Source organism: Cupressus sempervirens, chromosome 2 (genome assembly GCF_028749045.1).
Source record: "Cupressus sempervirens isolate cs-2001-9-10 chromosome 2, ASM2874904v1, whole genome shotgun sequence".
NCBI classification, from domain to species: Eukaryota; Viridiplantae; Streptophyta; class Pinopsida; order Cupressales; family Cupressaceae; genus Cupressus; species Cupressus sempervirens.
Window position 1 is genome coordinate 725,117,521 of NC_143119.1, and position 17,089 is coordinate 725,134,609.

At 38.2% G+C, this 17,089-nt stretch overlaps 1 protein-coding gene across 1 annotated transcript in view; it reads left to right on the forward strand.

Moving 5' to 3' along the window:
- The window catches only part of LOC149575429 (guanine nucleotide-binding protein alpha-2 subunit-like), a 152,462-nt gene extending 136,506 nt beyond the window's left edge, over positions 1-15,956 (forward strand). Inside the window, exons 13-15 of the mRNA XM_089815171.1 lie at positions 14,794-14,873; positions 15,162-15,341; positions 15,427-15,956. Of these exons, the coding sequence (XP_089671297.1) occupies positions 14,794-14,873; positions 15,162-15,339 (258 nt within the window). The 3' untranslated portion in view covers positions 15,340-15,341; positions 15,427-15,956. The remainder of the gene's footprint in view (positions 1-14,793; positions 14,874-15,161; positions 15,342-15,426) is intronic.
- Positions 15,957-17,089: the final 1,133 nt, after the last annotated feature.

Here is a 17,089-nt window from a genome sequence, read left to right on the forward strand (position 1 = left end):
AAGAAACGTGTGTTCACATAGTTTTTTGTCTCATAAATGAAGATCAACTTAGATTGGCTGAATAATAGAAATAAGCATTTGGACGGAACTGTAATAGATAATGTTTCGCCTTTTAAGCATTAGCTGAAAAGAGGTGACAGAGAGCATTAGCTAATTGGAGCAATGCTCATATGGCACATTTTAATTGGGAATAGAGACAGAAGCATTGAAATCTTTGTCTTCTTTCTTCGAATTAGTTTTTCTTTAAGTCCTTCAAAGGCAATACATCTGATTTCTCAGGTTACCATATCAGGTACAGGTCTGCCTTCAGTTATTAGAGTCACAGTCCTTTCTAAAGTCCTGAATATTCTCGTCTCAGTCTGAAACCTTATGCTTAACAGAAGTCACTCTAATCGGGATAATCCCAAGAGCAAAGGTTTTAGCTATGGCACAACTAGAAGAGCTTGTGCTGAGTATTAAACCATATGAAGGATCAGGCCTCCATTTTATGTATGGAATCAACAATTACAGCAGTAACAGCAGAAATAAACCCATTCTATTTTTATCCTCTTCAATGCCTAGCAGCGAGTAGATACTCAATGTTTCCTTTAACCTTCTCTTGAGTCTGCGATCTGCGAAGTAAATCCTTCTTCTTGGCTATTTAAGTCAAAACCAATGCTATGAATCCTCAGTAACGTTTCATGGCAATATAAAAAGTCCCTCTATCAAAGAAACATTAATGACAACAATAGAAATAATCAAAGTCTTCTTATATAGCCCATTGATAATTACAAGCAATATGCAGCAATATTATTTGTGTTTCGAAAGTCTCCACCCAAATATTGTAATGTCTCTAGTTTTAGTGGGTTCCTGCAGTTGTCTTGGTTAGTTTTCCATCGAGACCCTCGTGAGCTGACAGTGGGATTTGAGGGTCTTAGTTGTGGGTTTATAGGTTTTCCATCCGCCTAGAGTGTGTTTTGGCTCTGTTTGAGGGACTTACTATTTATAGTAAGTCAAATTGTTGGTTCTGATGAGCTCAGTTGAGTTAGACAAGTTGAGTGATGTGCTCAGTTTTTATTTCGGGCTTTTGATTTGGGCTCCAAGAATTTTGGAGGGAGTGTCTATTTATAGTAAATCGGCCTATCAGGCTCATTCATTGTCTTCCTTCTTCAAGATCACTCTGGGGTTGTCAAATATTTATTCTGATGCTTCTATTGTTGTTTTCGCAAGACAGGTGAATAATAATAATAATTATAATCTACATATGTTGAGGTTGCTATTTTTGTTGGTCACCTTAGTATTATAGCTCGTTGGAACCAGGATGAATAGTTTTAAATTGTGGGTATAAGAAATAGTGGCCTTGTGTCTTAGGATATTATGTTATGGTGGAAAGGGTCATTTTTGGAGCCAAAAGCAATTAATAAATTATATTATAATGACACTTTATTATCTTTTAATGTTGTGTGGAGGAAGCTTCTTAAGTGAAGTTCATTTGGGAAATGTGTGCCATTGGGAAATATGAGGCCATTTGATGGGAATGGCTTACAATTATTTGATTATCTTATTTTCTTCTGTTGTCTTGGTGACATTTCTAAGGCTTTGATTTTGTGCCTTTGCTGAAGTATAAGGGTTCGGGATCTGTAGTGGAAGTATTATTCCGAGATTGCTTGGCAAATTGTGCCGAGGTCTACAATTTGTCATTTCTCCTACTGTATTAATTGTTGCTAAGGAGAAGTTTAGTTTTTCTTCCTGCTAGAGGTTGTTATTTTTTGCTTGCACTTTGGGAGCAACGCTTTCCATATCCGTAGTTGCATTTTCTTGTTGAAGAATTAATTTGCTGCTGCTAGTCCTTATTTTAGTGGGTTTCAAGGCATGTTTTACTTGTAAGTTCATGGATTGTAATTTCCAAGTTTTTTTGGATATTGTTGATTTTGATAATAGGGGATATTTTATCAATTGGGTTGTTGGTATTTTGTGAAAATACTTCATATCTAAGTTGATATTGAAATCTGGAATTTTCTGCTGCATATTCCATATATAAATCTAAATACATGAGTTGAGATTATTATTGCAATATCTTTTATTTTGTTGCTATATTGTTGGATCAAAATTTGCATAACCTCAAAAACAAAAAAAGAAATCAATTCTTTAGCACAAATTATTTGAGAACTAGTAGGGCTCATTACAGTGGTATTAGAGTAGTTTCTTGCCATCTTGTGGGGTAGGAAAATCTTTCTTATTTCAGATCTGCAGTAGTGATTGGAGTGATCAACAATTTTGTTGTTTCTAGTTATGGACAAACACATGAGGCCTAGTAGTTTCTGGAGCTGGCGGAGTAGTGAGGAAGATAGCAGGAACATAAATGCCTTGAGAGAGAATGTAGAGAAACTTAAGCTTGATTAGTAGAGATTGGCTGATAGACTGTCAAATTTAGAGATGGTTGATAGGGCAACGAGAGATGGCCTTTAGAAGGTCGGTGGGAAGGAAGCTTGAGTTTTCTCCAACAGGTGTCCATGATGCAAATGTACCTATATTTAGCATGACACCTGCTAGTTCTGTCCACAATGTTGATTATGGATTTTTTTCACAAGGACATGTGGTTTTGTCAGTGGCAGCGGAGGATAGTGACATTGAGCTTTAGCAGGTTGAGGCTCCCAGAGTAGTTGTAGTTAGTGCAGAGACAGTTGATGCAGTTGTTACCATTGATACTTCAGGATCTCTCGAGGAGAGGATTGTTATTGGAGATTTGTATGTGAGTTGTTGTAGTGTTGCTCCAGTACAGAAAGCAACTGCTTCCTCAAGTGGGACCAATGCATGTATGGAGTCACCAAGTTGTGATGTTGGTGATTTGGGTGTTATAGTGGAGTTAGTGGGTGTTCATGCTCTAGCATTATTGATTCACAGCCTAACGTCAAGTCATGTGTGCAAAGTCAGGTGTTAGCAGTTGAGGCTTTGTTAGGAGATGTGGATGCAGATAGTATGGACACATCTGATGATCCATTTGATGATGCTATGAGCTGTACTAGGTATGATACCCCTTTTCAGTTATTGGGTGATGACTCCGAGGAGGTTTTGGATGGGTCCCAGGATCAAGATTTATGGGGACTTTCTGTTGAGGAGGAAGTAGAGTTAAGCATAGAGTGTGATGTAGCGAGGGCTTTTGCTTCTTCAGAGGAGTTGTTGGTTGAGGTACCAAGTAGTACCAAGTAGTACCTCGATTGCAACTGTGTGTGAGGTCGGTACACACATGCAATGCTGATTCGGTTTCTATCATAGTGGAGTTAGTGAGAGAGAGCTTGCACAGGAGGCAGGGTTACAGAGGCATCATGTGACCAGTCAACTGAAGATGAGTGAAATTGGCATTTCTTCATCTCTTGAGCATTATGATGCTATCCATCAGATGCTAGCTACATCTGGTTGGGGTACTCCTACGTCAGATGAGCGCAATAATAGTAGTCTTTCCCTAGCAGAGGTTTGTGCGATTTAAGAGGTTGTCAGGATCTTGAAGCATAGTTACTTTCAGTTAGTTGTTGACGGGGATTTCCTTCTGGAGTGGGGTAGCTCCTATTATGAGATGTTATTAGGGAAAGAGAAGGAAGTGATTGAGTTCACCTAGGAGCTTGGGGTGTTGTGGACTCTCTTTAGTGTACCCAATTAGCTCTTCAGGAGTCGATCATAGTTGGATGAGGTTACTGTGGAGTTAGAGTAGGTACAGTTGACATCAGCCCCAAACCCTGTTTAGTTGCATATTGTGGTTGCTGGTGAGTTTGCTTCCACGGTTGGGGATGGGGGGCGTGATGATGTGGCAGTCACGTCTGCTGAGGATATGGTATAGTAGGTACGAAAGAGGTGAGAGAAACAATTCAGGATTGTAGTGTGATTCTTGTTGTGCCACGTTTTCAAAGGGATCAACTATGGATAGTAGGGGAGGAGGTTGATTCTTCCACCTAATTTCTATTGCACAGAGTCTTTCATGAAGTATCTTTTGGACAGTTTGGATGTGCGGGAGGACTCATACAAAGTGTCTAAGAGTACTCTTATCTAAGGTTTTCGTGTTATTCAAAGGTTGGTGGGAAATATTGTAGATACTCTATCTACCATGCTTCTCCACAGGGATTTTGTAGTTGGGTTTGTTGAGAGGATTGACAAGGATCTTGCCTGACCAGTAGTTTCGAGTTAGAGATTGTAGTCGTCTCCTGATTCCCAATTTGATATTGATGAGTCGTTGATAGAGATTGGGGGTTTTTATTGGCATGACATTATGAGGAGTGCTCATCACTTCTCTTTTGACCCACATGTAGAGGATTTGGTTTCATGTTGGTGTTGGCTGGCTCTAGTTTCATACCATCCATTATGGGATGGGTTAGCACCATCTTTTGTAGACGGGATCGATAGTTGCAAGTTAGATCACTTGCAGTATCTACACACCCAGGACAGTTTGGCAGAGTTTGGAGTTGATGGTAGTGTTTCAGGTATCTATGGTTGTTACCATCTCCATAGTGCAGTTGGGTGCGAGTGTCAATTTGATGGGGACTTAGGTGTGGACAGAGTTGGTATTTCATTTGGGTGAGTTCCGATGAGTTTCTACCTTCATCCTTGCCTGGAGTAAGTCTTTTAGATGATTCTGATGTTGATGTCTATTATTTGGGTACAACTATAGGAGTTGCTTGTACATAGTAGGGATAGTACGCAATTCTACTTTTGGGATCCAGGTGGACTGTGATGCTCATTTTGCTTCGGGATTGCTTGAGGACAAGCAATCTTAGGGAGGGAGGATTGTAATGTCCCCATTTTTAGCAGGTTCGTGTAGTTGTCTTGGTTAGTTCACCATCGCGACCTTTGTGAGATGACAGTGGGATTTAAAAACTGTGATACCCTTTGTAAATGCTGTATTGGTTGATAAAATAAAACAACTAAAAGATATATTTGTAAAATTGATTTAATTTTGATTTATGAGGATTGCTACAAATTTAATGGCACTGCCTGTTTGGTATGAGTTTTTCAAAGGCAGCAATCTCTTGTATTTATATTAATAATAAACCTAGAAGAGACATTCCCATGGGACATGCCTATTCTTTAATATAATAACAATTTCAATTCAATTTATATGAATACACACACACACACACACACACACACACACTTCAATAGTTTAGTGTCATAGGTTTATCCGACTGAAGCTACCTAACATGAACGCTCCCTCTTAGCTAGGGAGGATAAATACGTGAATAAATATCACTTCAATGTAGTATAAGAATATCTTTGATCATAAGTTAATGAACATTTTAATATCATTTATGATATCTAGAGTAATGGCCTCCTAAATGTAAAGTCACGTGACATTCACCAAGTGCCCTTTGAGTAATGGCCTACCGAATGTCAAGTTGCAAGGTATTCACCAAGTACTATGAGTAATGACCTCCTGAACATCAAGTCGCACGATATTCACCAAGTACTTTGAGTAATGACCTCTTGAACATCAATTTACATAACATTCACCAAGTAGTCAGAATGTTCAAAAGGTATGTGCATATGCATTCTCAATAATGCTTACCATATGAACATTTATAGTATGTTTAAGGAACTTAATCCACCATGCAAGATGTAATCTATCATAATCTTCTTAGACATCATAAGATGTCGATCACTGTAATGTCCCCTTCATAAAATGAATAATAAATTAAAATTGTGTTCATGGACCGATTGATTTAGCATAGCTTGGACCCATTTTTATTTTTGTTGCTTTTGTAGGAGTTTGCCATGTCTTCTGTCAGCACTTAGTTTCTTCCTTGATGGGGTATTAATGTCCATGAGGTTGAGTTGTTTTGGTATGCGATTTGGGTGGTTTCTTTGTTGTGAATTCTTGTTGGAGTTATGTATCGTTCGTCATTTTGGAAGTGGAAGACCTTCCCTACTTGGCTACGTCGGTTTAGGTGGGAATAAACAATCACCCTATTGTGATTCTCTGTATTACTTTACTTCAGATCTGGCACACCTAGAGCAGTTAGCAAATATAATTGGCTAATTTCTATGTTCCACATCTATTCTTGTTTGGAATATGTCTTGTGCTATTGGTGTTCTAATAATATTTTATTTGCCATAAAATGTTGGAATTCACTCTACGTTCCTTTATTCTTTTAAGTGTTCTCTTTCCTACCATGCGACCTTTGGCTCCTTTCCATATATGATGTCTTTGCTTGTTGGTCTCATAAATTGAAGGCACTACCATAGGCACCAAGCGACCCAAGAATATTGCAGTGGTATTAGAGCGATTGATCGTGCTAGCCTGTGGACAGTGAATGAAAGTTTATAGCTAAAATGAAGGAGATCTCACTTAATTGATAGAATGATAGATTCACAAGAACCCACTCTTGCTGAAGTCATGGCATTATTGTGAGAGTTTTCAAGGAATTAGGGATAGATCAATAACACTCAATGACTTATGGAAGAAACTTTGCGGAAATTGACCAAAAATAAAATTTCTGGCGAACAAAATGGTCACAATGACGCTTCGGTTTCGGGAAAGGCCAACTTTGGACATACTCTGAACCCTCCATGCCAACTTTCCCTTCACGAACGAAGGTGTTGTAGGGAGGTTGGGTACCAACCTTAGAGGAAGTTCAAGAACAATTGAAAGAAGACTGGAATAATACAAAGCTGGAAGGGGATATATTCTACAAAGATAATGTGGAATTGAGAATGCGATACTCTGGGGGTGGAAACCGAGGATAATTTAATGATCTCAAAAGGAAGTTGAGTAAAGTGAATTTGTTGCCATTTGATGGATCTAGATCAATATCCACTCAGGCATGAGTAATGAAGGTCGACATGTACTTCTAGCCCAACTCGATGCCAGAAGAGGAAGTAATTAAATTTGCAACACTCCACTTGGAGGGAGTGGGGCATGAATGGTGGTATCATGGCAGAAATGTTGATAGATCGGTTTGATGGCAAAGATATGGAACTTAATTTTAAAGAACTAGCGTAGTTAACACAAATGGGATTGGTTGACCATTACATCAGAAAATATCAAAAACTCTACGTTCTAGTTATAGACATTTCCTAAAGAAGACGAATATTACTATTCATGGATAGACTGACAGAACCGCTGAGGGGTTGGGTAAAGAGTTTCAATCTTGCCACCCTCTCAAAGGCTATCAAAAAGGCTCGAATATGTCATCATCATTGTCATCTTACTCTTGAGGTGACTCCCACTCCAAACTACCATTAGTTCCAAGGGACAAAGACAACAAATCTTTGTCGAAGAAGCCTTCGTTGGACGAAGCTAGCAGATAGGAACTTTGAAGGAAGAAATTATGTTTTACCTGTAAGGAGTCGTGGGAACCTAGGCACAGATGCCTCGGTAAAGGAAAAATACACTACATCAAAGTCATATATGATGATGAAGATGATCGGGAAGATTTACTCGCAAACATGGTCACCCACAGGAGGACACCAAGGTGGTCATCTTAAACCATATGGAAAAGATCGCAGCATTGGTACGACCTGGAGGAACCATTGCCTTGGTTAGGGCTTGAGATATACGATATTCTAGGTACGGAGAATTCTTTAGCGAAGAGGATCATTGTGATGTTGGATAGTGGAGCTACTCTAAACTTTATAAACTCATCATTGATGAAACAAAGAGATCTACCTATAAAGGTACATGCAAAACTCCAAGTCAAGGTTGTTGAAGGAACACTCTTACCCCACATGCGCCTTGTTCTCCAATTGAGGATTTGTTTATAGTAGACGTGGATGATATGGAAGTCATTCTGGGAATCAGTGGATGGAGTTATTGGACGAATACACACAGCTTCAAATGGATGGACTTCACTTTTGTTGTCAATGGAAACAAGGTTGTTCTTAGAGGGATGGCCAATGAGGGACTGAAGGAAGTTTTTGTAGAAAGTATGGAGGCTATTTTCAGGCATGACGACATTGTGTGGGTCGCACATTGCTTTGTTTTGGCAGAGCCAATAAAAGGACAACGGGCATACCATCAGGATGATGAGTTGCAAGCCATTTTGAGTACACAATAAAGTTTTTGTAGACATTCCTCATGACATACCTCGCTATCATGGATTTGAGCATACCATCGAATTGGAAGCTGGTACCAAACCCAAGAGATGGATCCATCCCAACTCTAGCCCTTTCACATCATTAGTGGTGTTGGTGAAAAAGAAGGATGGGAAATATGCATTTGTGTGAACTACCATGTGTTAAACAAGAAGACAATAAAAAATAGACACCTTTTTCCCAAGATCGATGAATTGTTGGATGAGTTGCATGGTGATGTTTACTTTTCTAAAATAGATCTCTGCTCCGGATACCATTAGATCCTCATGCAGGAGGAAGACGTGGAAAGACGGCTTTCCATTGTCACTATGGGCATTATCAGTTCCTAGTCATGCCATTTGGATTAACAAATGCACTAGTCACATTTCAGTCTTGCATGAATCAGATCTTCAACAAACAATTGCGTAAGTTCTTGCTGGTATTTTTTGATGACATTCTTATTTACAATAAAACATGGGAAGAACATCTAAAGCTTCTAGATGAAGTCCTTAGAATCATGTAAGCACAATCATTATTCGCCAAATAATCCAAGTGCAAATTCAGGACGACAGAGATACTATACTTGGGACATGTTAGTAAATATGGAGTATAGGTCCACTAGGAGAAGATTCAAGCTATCCTTGATTGACCTCTGCCAAAATCACTCTTAGAGTTGTGAGGCTTCTTTGGGTTGTGCAGTTACTACATGAGGTTTCTAAAATGTTTTCCTCAATTCAGTGCTCCATAAATAGATTTGACTAAGAAGGGCTCTTTCCAGTGGAATGAAAAGGCACAACACACTTTTGATGAATTAAAAGAAGCAATGAGAACTTGCTCGTTTCTTGCTTTATTAGACTTCACCCAGCCTTTCATTTTGGAGTGTGATGCCTCTAGAGAGGGCATTGGCGCTATATTGATGCAAGAAAGGCACCCTATAGCCTATGAGAGTTAGAAACTTACACAAGGTGAGTGCTTGTATTCCATCTATGATAAAGAGATATTGGCCATTAGGCACACCTTGACCAAGTCTTAGCAATATCTGGTGGGCACCAAGTTCGTCATCTGTATTGATTATAATAGCTTGAGATATTTTTTGAGCAACGAGATCTGAACGAGAGGCAACAAAATAGTTAAGATTGATTCAGGCTTTTGATTTTGTCATTGAATATGTGAAGGGAAAGAATAATGTCATAGCAAATGCTTTGTCAAAAAAACTCACCATCTGTTCATTATCTCAAATTTCAGCCAATTGGAAGTCGTATTTATTAGTGGAGTACTCGAAGAACAACTTTGCATGCAAACTGATGGATGGCAACATTCAAGATGACCGATACAAGGTAGTCGATGACATCTACTACAATGACAAAATATATTTGCTACTTGAATTCACAATGAAACATAAAGTTTTGAAGGAAATGCACTCTTCACCCTTAGCTGGACGCCTGGGATTCCTCAAAATCTACATGCAGATCAGAGAAAGATTTTCTTAGAAGGGTTTTAAGACTGATGTCCTGCAGTATGTGCAAGAATGTGCAACATGCCAACAAAACAAATTTGAACACACCTCACCGGCAGCCTTGTTGTAACCCTTGCTGATACTTGAACAAAAATGGGATAGCATCTCAATGGATTTTATGATAGGACTTCCGAAGGTAAATGGAAAGGATTGCATTTATTCTTCAAGGAAATCTTTTGCTTGTACAAATTGCCGTGAAACATTTTAAGTGACAGGGACCATTGTTTTCTCAACACCTTCTGGACAACAATTTCTGTTGGCATTAACGAAATTGTCATTAAGTACCAGTTATCATCCCCAAACAGACAGACAAATGGAAATTATGAACAAGTAGGTGGAGGGATACCTTTGGAACTATGTTTTGGCACAACAAAGGGTGTGGGTTAAATGGTTACATCTCAGGGAGTACTGTTATAATACCACCTACCATATGTCCATCGAGATGGCACCCTTCAAGGCACTCTATGGATATGAACCCCCCTCATTTGTAGATATGGTTTTGAGTGTTAGTTGTGCACTAAAGGTAAAAGATTTGCTGCAACAAGAACAAGACATTTTGAGTGTCTTGAAGGAGAACCTCCAACATGCACATAATCAACCAAAGATGTATGCAAACAGATATCAAAATGAGAGAAGCTTTGAGGTAGGCGATCTGGTATATCTTCGTGTTCAACCACACAGGCAATCATCTTTGAAAGTCAGTGGCAAAGGAAAACAAAGGTCACAATTCTACGATATATATTGCATAACTCAACGCATTGGTGAAGTAGCGTGTGAGCTTGAGCTATCCGAAGGAAGTTGGATCCACAATGTTTTCCATGTATCTTGCTTGAAGAAGGCCGCGAAGTAGAACATCCCTGTATCCACCAACTTGCCACCTTTGAATGATGAAGGGAAGTTGATGTTGGAGCCCGTTGAAATCCTCGACGTACGGGAGAGTAAACTGCTGATCACACCACCAAGGAATATTTGATAAGTTGGAAACACTTGTCGCTCAATGACGCCACATGGGAAGGTGAACAAGTTCTCAAGTATCCAACACTGTCTTTGCTTGAGGGCAAGCAAATTCAGGGATGGGAGGACTATAATGTCCCTGATATAAATATAATAATAAATTAGAACTTTGTTTATGTACCGATTGATTTAATGTATCTTGGACCCGTTTTTATTTTTGTTGTTTTTGTAGGAGTTTGTCATGTCTTCTGTCGGCAATTAATTTCTCCCCCGACAAGGTATTTATGTCCGTGAGGTTGAGTTGTTTTGGTGTCTCATTACTAGTCCTCTTACCTTGCAGTATGCTTGACCTATGCCAACATAGGTTTACGTTACTTCATTCCTTCCTTTTTTGTACCCTTTCATCTATCCACTTGCCCATTGACAATAGAATAGGTCCAACGCCTTAAGGCTTTTGCAGCTCCACTGAGAAGTTAGCCACTACTATTTATCAAGCACTGGACCATAGCCAGTAATATCCCTTGTTGCACCATAGAATTGTAGGGGCCCACCCACGTGTTCTGTACGAACGATTGATTAGTTTGAACAAATAGATTCTCTCTCTTTTCTATGTGCCAATCAATCAAGCCATCTAACCCAACGCCACCTTGCCTTTAGAATAGTAGGGGTTCAGAACCCTTTGTCCTACCTACTTATAGATGGTTCATAAACTGGTGTGGTTGAATCTGTCGAAATATATTGAAGGAAGGGCCCTTGCTGCCCCTCTAGCTTCTATCTCTCCTTCCTATGTATTCCATTTTGGATTAGTTCTTTGTACCACGAATCCTTGTTGGAAAAGTGTATTGTCTGCCATTTCAGAAGTGGAAGACCTTCCCTACTTGGCCACTTTAGTTTCGGTGGGATTAAACTCTCACCCTATTCCAATTATCTGTATTACTTTGATTTGGGTTTTCCATTTGTATATATTTATGTGCAAATATAATTGGCGTATATCAATGTTCAACATCTATCCTTGTTTGGCATACATCTTGTGCAATTGGTGTTCTAGTATTATCTTATATGGCATATAACATTGGAAATCACTATGCTTTCTTTCTTTGTTCCTATAAGTATTCTCTTTCTTACTGTGCGCCCTCTTATTTCCTTCCATGTGGCCTCCAACTTCCTTTTGTGTACGTTAGCTCTCCTTGTTGATCTCATAAACTGAAGGTACTTCCATAGGAACCAAGCAACACGAGAATATTACAATCACGATAGAAGATTAAGTTATTGACAGATCATCACCTTCCAATAACTCCTACAAATATAAGTGATAATCATTTAGAAGTCGTCACTTCCTCATGATGTACACAATGGGTAGGCCCATTAAAATCATGTAGCCACAGACATGGATTTTTAGACTTCCTTTGAATATCAAATCTCTTGAACTCCTCATCCATTATTGCCTTTGATGGAGTGTCAGGCTTCCTCTGAATCTGATATCAATCTTTCTCTTCCTTTTCCTATTCCTATTTCTGCAAGAACATCCTGCAAATAGCTCTTATAGTACATATTGAAAAAATAAGAGAGAAACAAATATAATAGTCAAGGATAAAGATCATTTCAATATAAGATAGATAAATATCTAATTCAAATATATACTTTGAACATATATATACTTTAATCAATATTCTCAACATACTATTTTCTTATTAATGCCACATAAAAATCTAATGTGACACATTCCCTTAAATAATATATTCTTCTAAAGGTCCAATAGTGAAAGGAACAAACATTTACTTACCTCCAACATCACTTTAACTATGAACCCAACAAAATGTGTAAGGTTTCGATCAATGCTTTGTTTGACCGCATGCTATCTTTTATATATTACTCAATTTGCTATGCCAAAAGTGGTGATGGCGGTATCAACATAGGATGCATGTTTCGTATTTGCTCCCTTTCAAATCATTATTTATTTAGCCCTAAAAAATTCAAACAATAGAAACACATTCATTTAACAATTTGTTCAAACATTATACTCCTCGAATAATGCCCCACATGACCATATGGCTTCCTTAATAAACATTAGAATAGAAGAATGTAAGTGCCTCGTTCTGCGAACTGAGTTGTCGGCTGTCAATCAATCTTGAAGGTAGAAGTCTGTCTCTGACCATTCTGACAGTATCTGTTAGAATAAAATCTTGATGAGGCAAGCTCTTCTGCAGATGAAATGTATATTCTTGTGTCTTTTATTTCAGGGATACTCCTGTCACCTTGGCTGGGGGTACTGCCCCTTATTCCACATTGGTGGTGATGTGTTCCACAATGAATTCTGTGTCGATAGGAAGAATAGAAAGCCCCATGCATGCTGGACTGCCTTTATCTCTTTCTCTCCTGGGCATGGGTTGGCGGAGAGAGGAACAAATGGGTGGGTCAGAGACCAATGGACTGGGTAGAGTATGATATGTTTCTCCTGCGTCTTCGAAACTCCTGCTTCTTTCCAACTTGTTATTCTCCACTTATTTCTTGTGAATGAATCACCTGTGCATTTTTCCAGTCTAATAAGTGGAAATGCTTTTCATGATAATTCTCACTTTCACGTCTCTACGATATTGTTGATGTTGTCTCTCATATGGAATAATGTTGACTGTGTTTTAATGTCGGATGCAAATCCTCTGATACAGTATGGAATTTTCACTCTGTATCCATCGCATGCATAGTGGGACCACAAACAACTTCGCCTTTTTGAGAAGACACTTCTGAGAATAGCTCCATCAAACAAGTTCAGCTACAACCAAAATTAGACTATGTTGATTTAAACAAGAGAAACCAAAATTCAGACATGAACTTGATTACAGCAGTGTTTTCAGAATTGAAGCCCACAAGTTGCACAAGAAAATATCTTGAGTACTATCATCTGTTTTGTTGCCTCATCCTTGCTGGCATAGCGGTGAAAGGAAATTGATCACTAGGGTTGTGTATGGTTAAAGCAAGCTCCCAGCTCTTATTGACTGATGCAAAAACACAGAAGCACAACCCTTAATGTGAAGCCCACCAATTTCAATATTTTACCATTGCACCACCTCCTAACCGATGGAGCCCAATCTGGGCCTAACCTTACCACTCGTCGGCCCTACTATTCCCCCCTATATTTTAAGTGCAGATGGATGCAAGTGATCACGTGAATCTGATTATCAGAATTATTCTTCCAAGCTTGTCACCTGCTCTGTTATTATGTTGATTTATGAGGATCGCTGAAAATGTAATATCACTGCCTGTTCAGTATGTGTTTTCCAAAGGCAGCGATCTCTTGTAATTTTATTGAGAATAAACCAAGAAGAAACATGTCCCTTTATGGGACATGTCTATTCATTAATATAATAACAATTTGAATTATAGTTATATGAATACACACACTTCAATAGTTTAGTCTCATAGGTTTATCCAACTGAAGCTACCAAACATCAACAGAGTCCAACAAGAGTTTGTAAATATTTCTTGAAGCTTTCTCCACATTACGGTGATTGAACATTTGACGAGATCTGTACTGAAAACAGAACTATTTCAATGCATATGAGCTTTCTGCTGCAGACAAGACTACCTACTCTTTCAATGGAATTGTGAACCTACTTTTGTATTTATAGTTGCAGTAGTAAGTCAAGTTGTTGGTATTTATACTTTGTAATGTGATTTTCATTGGAATTGTGAATATAGACATATATAATATGGCTTATTTGAATATTTGTGAACTATCAATTGGCATTTATATTTACCTTTCGCATTTGACATTGATCAATGATGAAGTATTATACTATCAAATGATTTAGTTCTGCAAACTTCTTTTATGACACACACCCAATTGCATCCACTCCTCTCCACACACACCCCCCCCCCCCCCCCCCCCCCGGCACTCCCCCGCAAAAAGAAAATCATGTATCCATCTACCGCATACAGATTCGAACCAGTAATATAGATTAAGTCTATTAAAATAAAGTTGTCCTTAATATTTAATTTATTCGAATAATTTTTAATTAATTACCGATTCATTTTAGTGGATTACAAAACTCAGCATCATCATCACAGCGTCAGGGGTTCTCAATATTTAGTGATCTCATGGATGCTTGAACAAATTTATTCTATTTCAATTCTGCTTTTCAATCCATTTTTCCCTAGTATATGGTACATGTATGTCATTTATCTCAATCACAGATATCAATCCTTTTTCTCTAACTGACGATAATTTGTTTTTTTGAATTCCATGTTCTCAAATGTTTGATTTTTGTCAATATTATTTTAATGTTCAGGTACCTCTAAATGTTTGTGAATGGTTCAAAGATTACAAGCCCCTGACGACTGGGAAGCAAGGGATTGAACATGCATATGAGTAAGCACAGTATGATAAGACAGTTTCTTTCCCTAGTATCTCATGTCTTGAGAAAGGAACAGGCACATGTAAACTGTTTTGCATTGAGATATCTGCACTAACACAAATGCAGAGTCCATCATAATAAACTTTGTGAATTTCCTTTTACCTGTCGAGTAATTGACAAGACCTTTTTGCATAGCATTAATTACTTTAGAACATAATTATTAATTAAATTAAAATTTAGTATATAACCAAACACTCAACTCTTGAGTTTATTTATGCCTACCATGTTGTTTTCATCCCCAGATTTGTAAAGAAGAAGTTTGAGGAGCTCTACTTCCAAAATACACCTCCTGATCGTGTGGATAGAGTCTTCAAAATCTATAGGACCACAGCACTAGATCAGAAGCTTGTAAAGAAAACGTTCAAATTGGTAGATGAAACTCTTACACGGAGATATCTGATAGATGCTGGTCTACTTTAAATGTGAGTACCCCATATGCATGTCTTTACTTTGGAAATATTTCTCAATGTTTGAAGTTCCCATTTTGACTATTTCCCTGTAATGCAGAGTTATCTGAAGGCTAAACATCAGAAAGGGCGTTTAACTGCAACCTGATCACCTGCAGAGGCAATATTTGTTAAGAGTATTCTTTCGTTGAGCTGCAAGCAGATAATTCTGGCTGGCTCCATTAATTATTCATTGTATTTTTCTCCCATGAACATTTGAAATTGATAGGGTTTTGTTGCTGTGGAGCTAATATCCCTAAGACCAGCCCTTATTTTTTGTCCATGTGGTCTGCTGGCTATTAGATGCATCTTTGCAAGACTTCCAAGTGTTGATATGGATTTATTAACTCTCAACCATTTTTCCTAAACGAGTGAATACAAACATTATCAGCAGAACGCACAAGGATTCCAAATCTAATTTTCTTTTTCAATAGAGAAATGTTCAAATGTATGGTTTTGTAACAGGTATGTTGTTAAATCAGTCAATCATAGTTCTGAAGAATAAGGGTCCTGTTAACATTAGCTTCGAAAAGAGAATTGTGTTTCTAAATGTATCAATAATGTGATAAGGAATGGATCAGTAGTTTCACACGTCTTTATTGTTTTCTTATGAAATGTATTCTGGTCATGTAGGATAATGGGGACAAACAGCTTCAGTGCGCACCTTGTATCTCCCTTACTGTTATCTCTTCTGCACTGTATTGATTTCAACCATGCAGCAGCTTTGTTAGGTACCCTCGTGTGAGGATTTGATGCACATTCTGCATTTCAATTTACTGAAGCATTGAAGGGGAAGAGTTGTCTGGTGAAAAACATTTTCAAAATGATTGTCGAGCCATTGATGTTTTATCTCAAATAAAGTTGATCAATACTTGCAAGCAAATTTTGGAATTTATTTACAATATATCAGGTGTTTTTGCAAAATTGCATTTACTGAATGAACATGATTGTCAGTTGTTAATAGTTCTGCTACGTTAGTTAACCTGAAGTCTACCGCTCTTGAAGGATCATACAATTTGTAATGGGTAGTTCTCTTGCCATGAAACTTTTTCCTTTCCCCTGGCTGAGCAGTCTTGTCTGTGCTTGCATACCTCCTAAAACTCGGTGTAAGGTAAACTTGGGATAATTCTGGAGGTAAAAGTTAAGATATTTGTATAACAGTTGAGATGATATGAGCAAGGTTTATTAAGGACATAATGTATCTGCCTTGGTGTTCAAAAGGCATAAGATTTATTTGAACTAACCTTTCTAAGAGTAGAAAGTTTTCTCGAGCAGGGGAGCCGTCTTAAGAAAGATGGAGTAGACCACACAAGGGGATCTTGGTTTGAATCTGACAAAGACATGCTTGAATTTGACACGGTACCATGTGACGAACTTTGGAACAGAATGGGAGAACTAGGAATTCGAGATGAACTAAGTGGCAGTGCATAAACATTACCAGCAGGTCAAGGCTAAATTCAGAACCACAGGTAGGATGTCAGTGTTTTGGCAGTGATTTTAGAGCTACTAGTTTTATTTAATGAAATAGAAAAGTATTGATCATAGGAGGGAGTATGGCACATGAAAGTAAAAGACTTCGAGGAGGAGAAAATAAACCAAGAGTGAAGGCCATATGTAGAGAACAGATGGAGCATATATGGTGTGTGATAGAGAGACGTAATTTATATATTGTAGATATGATTTGTTAAGGAAGAACAACAATTAACCTACTGAATAAGAAATTT